This window comes from Gekko japonicus, unplaced genomic scaffold (genome assembly GCF_001447785.1).
Source record: "Gekko japonicus isolate JY-2015 unplaced genomic scaffold, Gekko_japonicus_V1.1 scaffold35, whole genome shotgun sequence".
Lineage (NCBI taxonomy): Eukaryota > Metazoa > Chordata > Lepidosauria > Squamata > Gekkonidae > Gekko > Gekko japonicus.
In genome coordinates, this window is record NW_015176453.1 from 933,708 (window position 1) to 945,333 (window position 11,626).

The window sequence follows — 11,626 nt, forward strand, 5'->3', positions numbered from 1 at the left end:
CCCTTCCCTGAAAGTCCTCATAACCTCTCCCCTTTTCCTGCTTTTGTCTCTGCTTCCCACCCACCAGCAAACCTATATTTATCTGACTTGTATTCAGCTTTTCCTCCTTCCCTTCCCATGGCATGCTCTACCCATGAAAACTATGGCTCAGTTGGGCAGTGGGTAACGCCCAAGGAGTTGCAGGTCGTGCCCTGTTTTCCCCTCTATCCTTCTTCCCACACTATTTTCTCATTCCCTTCTCCTGGCAACCCACATATCCTTATCTTTATGTATAGGCATGGGCACGAACTGGCTCATGAGCTAAAGTTTCTGACAAATTTTGGCCAGTTCGTGGTTTGCAAAGTGAAGTTCATCGCAGGTCAACCAGCATGAATTTTTCACGAACTATCAAGCTGTTTGCTGGTTTGTGAATGGTTTGTGAATGGTTTTCCATACAGACTGTCTCCACACAATCTAAATATTTAACAAACTTCAAAGCAACAGGGGGGCAGAACTTGAAGGGCATGTAGAAGAGCATCCAGGGGAGGTCCCCTATGACTTTGTGTCTTTAGCTTGCCCAGGATCCATTCTGTACACTCCTGAACCTGCACCTGTCAAAATGTCCACCTGTTGCACAGGTTCATGAGTGTATAGAATGGATCCTGGGCAAGCTAGAGTCACCAGACTTGCAGGGGATCTCCAGATGGCTCTCCTCTACCTGCCCTCCAAGTTTGGTGATTTGGATTTATGGGGTCTGAGTTGCGGGCCACCAAAGAAGGTGGCCGAAGGAAAGCACTTTCTGGGGAAATTACAGGCCCTTTCCTGAGAGCACCTTCTTTGTGGGGCTGTAACTTGGACCCTATATATCCAATCCTCACCAAACATGGAAGACAGGTAGAGGAGAGCCAGCCAGAGATCCCTTGCAGGTTTGGTGCCTCTAGATTGCACAGGATCTGTTCTACCAGATCATGAACCTAACCAGTTAATTTGGCTGCTAAAAGTTTGTGATGGTTTGTGGTTCACATTTTACCGGTCCGTGCCCATCCCTGTTTATGTTCTTCTTTCTCTGTTATAATGTAGTTCCATTCCTTTATAAAATACCTTCCTGAAGATTTCTATTTCACATAGTTTGTGGAAAGGTTTTGACCTTTCATTAAATGAGGAGTTACCTGAACTGAGGGTCAGATAATAATTACTTCACAGTATTTCGGCAAATATCTGTCCATAAGATTGTTAGTGTCAGCTAGTATAAAAGTCCTATGGAAATACTGGCTTTACAACTTGGGGTTTGCTTCATAATGCTCTTATCAGAGGGGAGGGGAGCATTTATGTTAAGTAACTGTTGGGAGGGGAAAGGAGGTGTTTATACACCCTCCATTTCTCTTTCCTTAACATGGCTTCATGACCAGAAATATGTTTGGCTGGCGGAAACCAGCATGAAGAAGAACATTTGAAAATCAGAATCACTTTCTTGCATGCTGATTTCTCCTCTACAAATTATTTTCCCATACCCTTTTACATCACCTTGGCAAACACTGCCAACTGGGGCCATGCAGTTGACAAGGTAATATGCTCCGTTTACTTGCCATATTATGCCTGTTATATTTTTCCTTTGCTATTCTCAAGGAAAATATTTAAATGCAATAATATGCAAATCATGTCTTTGTACCAGTGGTGTGCTCTCTTTCTATTTTCTGGTATTTTAATACATTTATGTTTATTTTTGTTTTTCTTTTCAGTGTAAATGGTCCAGGAAAGGCTTCATACGAACAAGGTGGTGTATTGCTGATTGGTATGTTTTGTGCAATTTATTTCACAATGCTTGTTGCACTCTGAATTGCACAGATGTTAAATTAGGAAAAGGAGTCTAAAAGTTTTAAAGTTTAGCTGTTATATGCTGCTGGGGTCTGGATTAGAGCAGTAACAGACAATACTGATAAACCTCTACTAAGATTCCTGCACAATATCTTAGGAGTTCCTCAGTGTTTTTTCTGGAATAGCTCTGAGAGCCAAAGTTGGGGAGATGTCCTTTGAAGCAAAAGCCTGGGAAAGAGCATTTAATCTGAAATTTAGGATATTAAAATCAAATCTGGAATCAAGCTTCCTTGGAATAGTTAAGCTGGACCACTGCATAAGCAACTGGGGTAGATTACTGAACTACAAATTGTCATGCCTGGGTATTATCCAGGATGCAATGGAAACAGTGAGTAGTCAAGAATTGACCCGGCTCATCAGAAGATGTTTTAAGGGCTTTGATTATGAGAGCACACTGATCAGAGCCTGCAGAGTGTGTTTATCCCTCTCAGTTGGCATTCTTCCTCTAACAAAAATGCCAATTTATCTGAGTTAATTATTCCAAAGTACTGAAGGGCTTTCATGCTAGGATACCTGAATGCCCTACCTTCAGCAGTGACGCTAGGAAGACTCAGTGGAATCCCATACTCAGATAAACTCTGCAATCGTGGCAGTAACAAAATTTACTCTGTTGACCACATCTTCTTCTACTGTCCTAAATTCTCAGAACTAAGAGCTGAACTGATCTCCCCATTATTTAATCAGAACTCTCTCTAGAAGGGAAATCATCCTGGCTACTTAGAGACAAAGATAAACAAACCACTCTGTATGTGGCGAAATTTTTGGCAGCTGTTGTTAAGTTACATGACAACTAACTCTTAAGTTCTCCTCCCATGAGATGAGGGTTTGCTTTTTATGACTTAGGTTGTAAAAACAGTAAGACGTAAAAGTGAAAAAAGTAAAGTTTAGCTGTTGTAGAGACAGTAGACCATGCAATATCTTGTGCAGAATTTTGTGTTGCTTTTTGCATTGCAATTTTATTTTGAATCCGTATGATAGAGAAATATGATTTTAGAGTTTGTATTTGTTCTCCATATGATGATGAAAGTTATTTTTTCCCCACTAAGGAATAATGCATATAAATTGTTGCATTTTTAAAAAGCATATTACTCTTCTTGTGCCTATGAAGTAAAAGCTTTGATCCAAAATATAATAAAATAAATGGATCTCACTTTGGGCAATGGATATTGAATCTGTCATGTATAAATCTGGAGTTTGCAACTGTTGATTTATCTGTGTTATAACTGCATATTGGAACACTTAGGTAATCTGCACTAGTCTGAACACTCACTCTTTACATATACCCTTTGTTTCTGCCTTCTGTTGCTTTAACTGTTTCTGTAATTTTTCTGTTTCTGCCTTCTGTTGCTTTAACTGTTTCTGTAATTTTTTTTTCCTGTTAGCTTAGGGCAGTGATCCTCACTTCATGAATCACAGAGAATCAGAATCACAATTCTAATAAATCAGAAGAGCCACATGACTATTATATGCCCAGCACACCACCCCAAACACAAACAATGATATATAATTACCAGAGTGCCTGAGCACGTACGATTGTCTTTCCCTGTTATTAGGAGTTTTGTTTAATGACTTAGCATTCAACAGTGGTATGCCCCATCCCACTCCCACATTCAGCTACATATGTTGACCCAGCCTCATATATAGAGCCCCTAGATCTTGCACAACCTTGATATTATCATCATGGGCAAGTTCTGTTGTATTTTAAAAATAAAACAGTTGTATTTTGGGAATAAAGCAATAACAAAAGGATTCCAGTATCTAAAGAAACCACAGACTTTCCAGGAATATGGGGTGGATCCCAGCGGGACCATGCTCAGAAGAGCCACAGGTGGCATGTTAAAGAGCCCCCTGTCGTACCCCCCCCCCCAAGCCTCTTAGTGGGTATCACTGGTGCAAGGCAATAACAGCTATGACAAATTAGTAGTTTTTAAAGATAAATTCTCTCACAGATTCTATAAGAAAATAAGAGAAGAGCCATTGATTTTAAACAATTTGTTTAGAATCAGTGCCTTCTCTCTTATTTTCTCATAGAAACACTTTTGGAGAAGCATAGGAAACCTGTGAGGCCTCTCATCCCCTGCTCCCCTTTCTCTGACTCCTCTTGCCAACCATCCCACCTTCTATCTCTGTTTCTTCCCCTCACACTCATCACCCTGCCGTGTTACCCATGCTCCCAGTTGTTCTGCCTCCCCCTTTCCCTCCCCAGCCACACTTTCCTCTCCCGGCTTCTCATCCCACCACTCTTCCTTTGTCAGTTTCTCCTCCGACAAATCCTTTCTGTGCTTCTGCTCCCCCCTCAACTCTTTTTTCTTTCCTGTTTTTCCCACTTTCACCAAACCTCACTCTCCTTCCTTCTCTGTTACCGTTATGGCCTCTTCTTTGATCCTATCTCCTCTCCTACACCTGCTTTCCACCACACTCTTCCCTCCATTTGGGCTCTTGCCCAAACTCATCTCCATCTTTTTTTCCCCTTGTCACTTTGGGGGGTTAGCCCCTCATATATTTTTTTAACTTTTCACACCAGGTTTGCAGAAGGATATGCCTTACCCAGTGTGGTTCCCCCTTGTGATTTTTTTTTTTAATCCCAGAGGAAGAAATACTTGACTGTTAGAAATTTGATGAGTGGGAGAACCATATTATGGTTGCTGGTAACTTTTCTTCAGTTTTTGAACGTTTGGAACAATCTTGTTTCCTTGGGGAAGAGAAGACTGGAGGCTGTTTAGATCTTTGCTGCTATCTGTCTGCATAACAGTTGACCAGATCATACAGGATTACATAAGCAAGCACACAGATATTACTAGCAATATCAATATAGTGCATCAAAATCAAACCACAATCTAAGCACAACAAGAGACAAACACTTGCTCTTTTAAAACAACTATAAGCTCTGTGACTAGATAAACATGGTTCCATTAACATTGTCACTTGGAGGTGGAGGTTGTATTTTTGCTGAGATGAAGTGCTGCATTTTTAAGCTATATTACACTCATCTGTTGCAAAGTGAAATTATGTGTTGGTTAAAATTCAAAACCCTGACTTTTCCACACATTTCCCTAGAATGCATATGTCTTCTAGTTCAAATATTAAATATATGATATTACACATTCAGATAGTGCACATATCAAAATGGAAATTGTAGTGCTGGAAATGGTGCAGCAATGAGCAACCAAACAAAAGTTGGGGCATTTTCCCTACTAGAAGAGGAATGTGAGGCTTTTAAGGGAAAATGACTAAAGAGGGACATGATACATGTTTATACAATTATGCATAGGATAAAGAAAGTGAATAGAACTTTTTCTCCCTCTCCCATTACTAGAACTGCTGGACCTCCTGATGGCACCTGGTATTTTTGGCCACTGTGTGACAGAGTGTTGGACTGGATGGGCCATTGGCCTGATCCAGCATTGGCTTCTCTTATGTCATGTTCTTAACTCACAGTTACCTAATAAAGTTGATGAGCAGTAAGATTCAGAACACACAAAAGGGAGTACTCAAAGAGCAATTAACTTGTGGAATTCACTGCCACAAGTTGTACTCATGGCCACTGGTTTAGCTGAGTTTACAAGGGCATTGTAAACCCTTCTCATTTGGCCACCAAATGAGAAGGGAGCACTCACTGGAGAAGACCCTGATGCTGGGAAAGATTGAAGGTCAAAGAAGACGAGGACGGCAAAGGATGAGATGGTTGGACAGTGTCATCGACGCAACGAACATGAAATTGAGCCAACTTCAGAGGACAGCGGAAGACAGGAGGGCCTGGCGGGAGCTGGTCCATGGGGTTGCGAAGAGTCGGACTCAACTGTGCGACTGAACAACAACAACAAGGGCATTAGATAAATTCATGGTGGACAGGTCTGTCATTGGCTATTGGCCACAATGACTCAGTGGAGTTCTATGAATATCAGTGCTGGAAGGCAACAGGGGAGGCTTTGGCCTCCACTCCCTGCGTATAAGCCTTCAGAGGGCATGTCATTGGCTACAGTGTAAAACAGGATAATGAACTGAATGGACCATTGGTCTTCTCCATCACAGCTGCTCTTATGTTCTCATCATTATAATTCAGATATCCAAGTACTCCATAAGAATTTATACATGCCTTTTCAGATGTAATTGAGAAAAAGCCCTTCAGAGAATTATGAAGTTCTTTTATTTTTTCCAAGCTGGAAAAGCAGCCTCAAATCACATCTATAACATCCTCAAGCACTGATATTTGCAGTGCAATCCTAAACAGAGTTATAGCCTTCTAAACCCATTGACTCTAATGAGCTCCGAAAGGTGTGATTCTGCTTAGGATTCCACTGATGGCTGTACATTTCCTTCTCCTTTCTTCACGGGAGTATCAATAGTGCTTTTTACAATTTGATGCTTTATTTCCAAATACACTTTGATAATCTGTTGATGTTTGTGAAACTGTAATGTTAAATGTCCAAGAGTTTTAAAAGGTCATAATTGTAGCAAATTTTGTTGGAACTCTGAGACAGTGAAGCAGGAATAAAGTGAAAGAGCTGGATCCGAGCACATTTTGGAGATGTTTTCCAACTTTATATAGGAGTTTAGAAATGGAGAGTCAGTGACGACTCAGTTGCTGCTCAGTAAGCCTAAACATTTTCCTTCTTCCTGTTTGTCCTTACTTTATTCTGAGCCAATCTTTTCTTCCTTTTGTCACAGTGCCTTTGACTTGGTAAACATTCATCTTTTCCATGATGCTTCCAATTTAGTTGCTTGGGAAACAAGCCCATCGGTTTACTCAGGAATAAGGCATAAGGCCCTTGGTTATGTACTTGACAGGTAGGTAGTTAACTCTGTTAGCTTCTTTTATCCCCCTGGTTTTTTTTTAATTATGTTCTGGATTTTTTAAAAACAGAGATCGTTGTCACTTTAAAAAAATGTATATGGCTTCTATGAGTGAAAATGCAGAGAATAAATAATTAACACAACTGCCCAACAAATGAGTGAGGACGTTACAACCACAAGCTGTAGAAGCTCTTGAGATCCCATCTAATGCATAAACCAACAATAGGATAGGTCTTGCACTGTTTCCTGAAATTCAATGCTTAAAACAGTTGAGGACAAGCACGTTATTCTGTGGAAGAAAAGCCAGGCATAGCCAACAGGACATCTGCAGTCCACAGCCAATGGAAAGCAATAGAAATCCCACTGGAAAAAATATATACAGATGCACACACATTTTCAAGTTAATAATTCATGGAGGTTGAACACCAAACTTTAATTTGTTAATGAGCTCAGCCCATTTTTATCCTTACTGTGGTGACAGCTTACTTCTCTTGCAGAGAGTGGCTTACTGGGTTGGCTCCAAAGTTGCCCTTTCACATGCGGAAGATGTCTTGTGCACCCTTCGTACACAAGCAGAGCATTTGTGCAAGCATTTGTGAGTGAGGGCTGTTTGCCTCTTTTCCTTCTATTCTGTGTATCTTTGGATCCAACCCACTATTTCTGTTTTATAGGTGATAGACTGAGAATGGACTTTTTACTTGCTGAAAGCCACATGGGAATCTGTGGCCGAATTCTGGGTACAGACTGTCACTTCTGTAGGTCTTCAAGCGCAACGTTGGCATTGCATCTAGGCTGAAATTGATTCTGATTAAGCACTTAGCAAAATACAAAAATGTATGGTCATAATGTGTTACTTACCAGTGCCTCTGTAGCTTCATTTGGCAAACCCTGATTTTTCTCCCAAAACTTCTGTTTTAGAATGTTTAGTACGAAGTGTAAAATTAATGTTTTCCCATTGATGAGGCCACTCACTTTTCTGTGCTCATAATGATTGCTATTGACCTGCTGGGAGGTTGCCACTAAGAGAAGAAAAGGGGTGAATTTTAAAATATTTTAAAAGAACGTTGCATATGTTTTGGTTTGCTTGCCTGATTCATCTGGTGTTGTCTTGGTATGTGTGACCCTCAAACCCTTTGTTTTGGGAGGCTACTGATTACTGCTTTCCTCCCAAATCACGAAGCCAGTTCAAACTAGTACTGCAACAAGTAATTTCTTAAAATTTGCACGCAGAACAGTCAGTCTTGCACAGCCCTAATTTGTTTTTAGTCGAATCTCTGTGGTCCACCTTTTTGTATCTAATTTACAAAAGAAGAATCCATTCTCTGGAACTCTCAGCACAACTAATCTGTGTTAAGTGATCCTGAATCTGCATTGTCATTAAGAAACATCAAAGTGCCTTTCTGGGTCAGATCAAGGTCCATCTAATTCAGCATTCTTTGCAACAATCCCAGCGACCAGCAGGTATTAGTCAATGGTCCAGTACTAGACCACAATCTCCCTTCAACCCACCCCTTTTCTAGTGAGTGTCATATTAACAGGCTATTAAACCAATCAGGTAGTGCTACTTTATGTGCAATAGTTAATATTTTTCAAGGGGAAAGCATTATTTTTGCTTTTGTTATTGTAAAGCACTTGTGTATTATTTCTCATTTTCTTCGGGTGCTCTTGGATACCTCCACAATGCCCTGGCAAGGGTAAGGAAATTGTCTGGCAGCAGTAGTGTTAACTGTGGGTCAAAGATGTCACGGTGGTATATCATTAAAATGTGACATTGCCAAACCCAGTGCTAGCTCTCCTGCCTTTTCAGAAAAAAAGAAAACCCTCAATTTTCAGTGGCACTACCACTGTGGGTTTGCATTCACATAGATTGTTCATTTTGAGAGAGCAGCCAGCCGCAGATCCGGACCTCCGTAGTGAAATGATGGGCTGCCCAGCACAAAAGGGGAGTTCTGTAAGAGCAGTGAATAATGGGAAACCCCTTTCATCAGCACAGCTAACCTTTTGGCAGCCACCAGCAAACTCTATTCTGATCTGCTGATTGGGGAGGACAATACACTGAAGCTCACTTTGAATGAATGCTACCACCAACAGTGCCCCCATTCAGAAGGTTTTGGGAACCATCTTGGACCATTGTCTGCCATCACTCCTTCAGACAGTAGGAAAAGGGAAAGTGAGAGCATCTATAGGAAAAGAAAGTACTTCTTTTCTTGGCTTTTAATCTCCCTTTAAAGCTTCATAGATCTACATTTCCAGCTGAGCTACAGGAGTGATGCGGTGCCAGATAAACACAGAAGAGAGAGGTTTCAAGCCGGGCCTTTAAATCCCCTTATCTGCATGCCCTAATAATGCAGATTTAGTGCTGTTAAAACCAGAGGCTGATAAGTCTTTTCCTCTAAAGCCTTTAAACTGCTAAAGAGCATTTAACAGCAGTGCAGTTCAAGCTCTGAGAACAATACAGAGAAGGAAAAGAGTTTAATGAGCTAAACCTTCACTGAATGAAACTGAAACATCTTTTCACAGTTGATTTAAGTCGCTGTGGGAGTAAGTGAAATGGGTCCTGTCTACTGGATGCATCTTGGACAGTGTGAACACCAGTTAATTACCACTATTTATGCAAGACTGAAGTGACCGTCATAGACTGCTTTCCATCTTAATTATTTACAAAAAAGGAATGAATGCAAATTGACTTTCTCTGTTTTTACAAAACTGAATTAATGCAGACAAGTATGATTAAAATAGCTGTGCCTGCAAAAATAAATTCATACACCCTGTAGTTGGTTGTTTTGTAACTGAATCATTGTAAATAATTAATTCTTTGGGGGGGGTTAAATGTTAAGATTAATATGGTTCTGTAGAGAGTGACATTCCTCCACCCACCACCCACTGTGGAGCACATGCGTATCATTGTTTTGTTAGTTATTAATGACTAATATGGATGCATGTGGCATAGTTTACCTTTACTGGTTTAAAAGTAGTTTCAAGGATTTTTTAAATAAATCCCCAGAACCTTCTTCTGTAGAACATTTGTATTGCATTTTATCCTTATCCTTCTCATATTTGCATCCAGTTGGCTACAGGTGTTTGAGGAATAAGTGAACGTATAGCTCTGGAAGCAGAAGGTGCTTGCTTCAAATCATTGCACGGCTTTCTTTCTGACGATTCCCAGACGTTCTTTAAGTACAAAACGTTGGACTTCTTAAAATTGGGTCTGTAATCTGGGTGGTGAAGGGGAGGGAATTCTGTGCATCCAAGATATTTTTATCAGACTGAGAACGAAAGGATTGGATCCTATATGAGCATTCATTCAGCATTCTAATAAGAACCAGGATGGTGAAAGATTATTCCAATAGGTTAACAGTGTTAGTTTATTGTGACACCCTCCCCCCCGAAAAAAAAACAACCAGAACAAAAACAGACGCCTAGTGGCACCTTAAAGACTAACATTTATTCCAGTATAAGCTTTTGTGGGACTGAGCTCAGATCTTCCAAAACAGCAGGAGGAATATTATCTCTGAAGAAGTGAACTCAGTCTCACAAGCTCAGACTGGAATAACTGTTGTTAGTCTCTAAGGTGCCACTGGATTTACTGCTGTGTTTTGATGAAGGATTAGTCAGATGCTGCTCTTGTTGTGCCAGTCTCTGAAACATCCTGAAGTTATCCAGAGTGGGTATCCCCCCCCCTTCAAAAGTGACAAAGTTCTTTTGTTTTTGTTTTTTCTTTGAAATGTAGCTGGGCCTAGTTGAACTGAAACACTTTTTACATTACAACTGTGAAATCTTGGCATAAAGCCCCTCCTTTGTGACCTTCATTATTTTCTCACAAATATAGTCCATTGTCACATAGCTGAAGTTAATTTGATCAACATTGGGACATTTAACTTTTATGTCCAGTCAAAGGAGCTGTTTCATGCTCATTTTGGGTATTCAAAAGAAATGATTGCCAGAAAAATAATGTTACTATTAACAATTCAAAGCAATTAGTTTCCCAGGGTGAAGCGATGTGATGCACAGGCTCCACACAGCAATTCTTTGTCATTTTATGGATGCTCATCAGTCAACTGTCACATTTTCTCAAAGACCCCTCCAATCTAAATGTTTCTCTTTGGGCTTTTCCCAGAACTAACAGCTGAATGAGCAGAAGAAAAGCCACTTCGTTTCTAGGCAGAGGCAAACCTTGTGTTAAAGATCTGGGTCATTTAAGAAATGCAAGAAGTTGGAGCGTTTGTAAACATTTCTTTATTCTTATTATATATAAGATTGTATTTAAAAAAAACAACAACCCTGATCTAAGCCATTTGTCTAAACAGGAATTTTATGAAAACATAAACAAGTACAGAGACTCTTTCTCTTTCACATTACACTATAATTTTAACTAATCCACTTTTCATCACACTGAATAAGATTATAATTTTTAATTAAACTCTTGGGGCACACCTGATTAACATTTATCCTCTCTGTCTAGTTCCTGTTCCTTTACAGGAGAACTGAAGAGACTAATACAATACCCCTCAAAATATATCTCCTGAATTTCTTTATTAAAATATTTGTGCTCTGGGCTTTTGATCCAAGCATCCACACACATTTTATTTTAAAGGCTTCAATTTAAGTGTGACAAGTAGTACAGTTAAAATTACGCCAGCAAGACAGAAGCCAATGAGAGTGTGCTCTGAACCAGCCAATGGGAGCTATGGACTATGGAACAGGACACAGTTAAGATTTGGACAGTTGGAGTGTAAGCCAGTTGAAGGCTGGGAGTTGGTAGTAAGAGAGGAGAATCTTAAAATGAGTTCATGTAACAGGAAACTGGGATAAGAAGAGAGTCCTGGGGTTGGAACCATAGTTTCCTGTAAGCTGCACTAGGGGGCACTGGCACACAAAATTGTAACAGGCAGCACAGGGATTCAGCTTCTGCTCACAAGGCATTTTCCCTTCCATTGAAAACAATGGAGGATGGGGGCACCTCCTTCTGGGGCCCATA

At 40.3% G+C, this 11,626-nt stretch overlaps 1 protein-coding gene across 2 annotated transcripts in view; it reads left to right on the forward strand.

The window, feature by feature from the left end:
- The window catches only part of INPP5A (inositol polyphosphate-5-phosphatase A), a 355,150-nt gene that overhangs the window by 207,987 nt on the left and 135,537 nt on the right, over positions 1–11,626 (forward strand). For both annotated transcript variants that reach the window (XM_015426891.1, XM_015426890.1), the window contains exons 7-8: positions 1,719–1,771; positions 6,523–6,642. In XM_015426891.1, the coding sequence (XP_015282377.1) occupies positions 1,719–1,771; positions 6,523–6,642 (173 nt within the window). The remainder of the gene's footprint in view (positions 1–1,718; positions 1,772–6,522; positions 6,643–11,626) is intronic.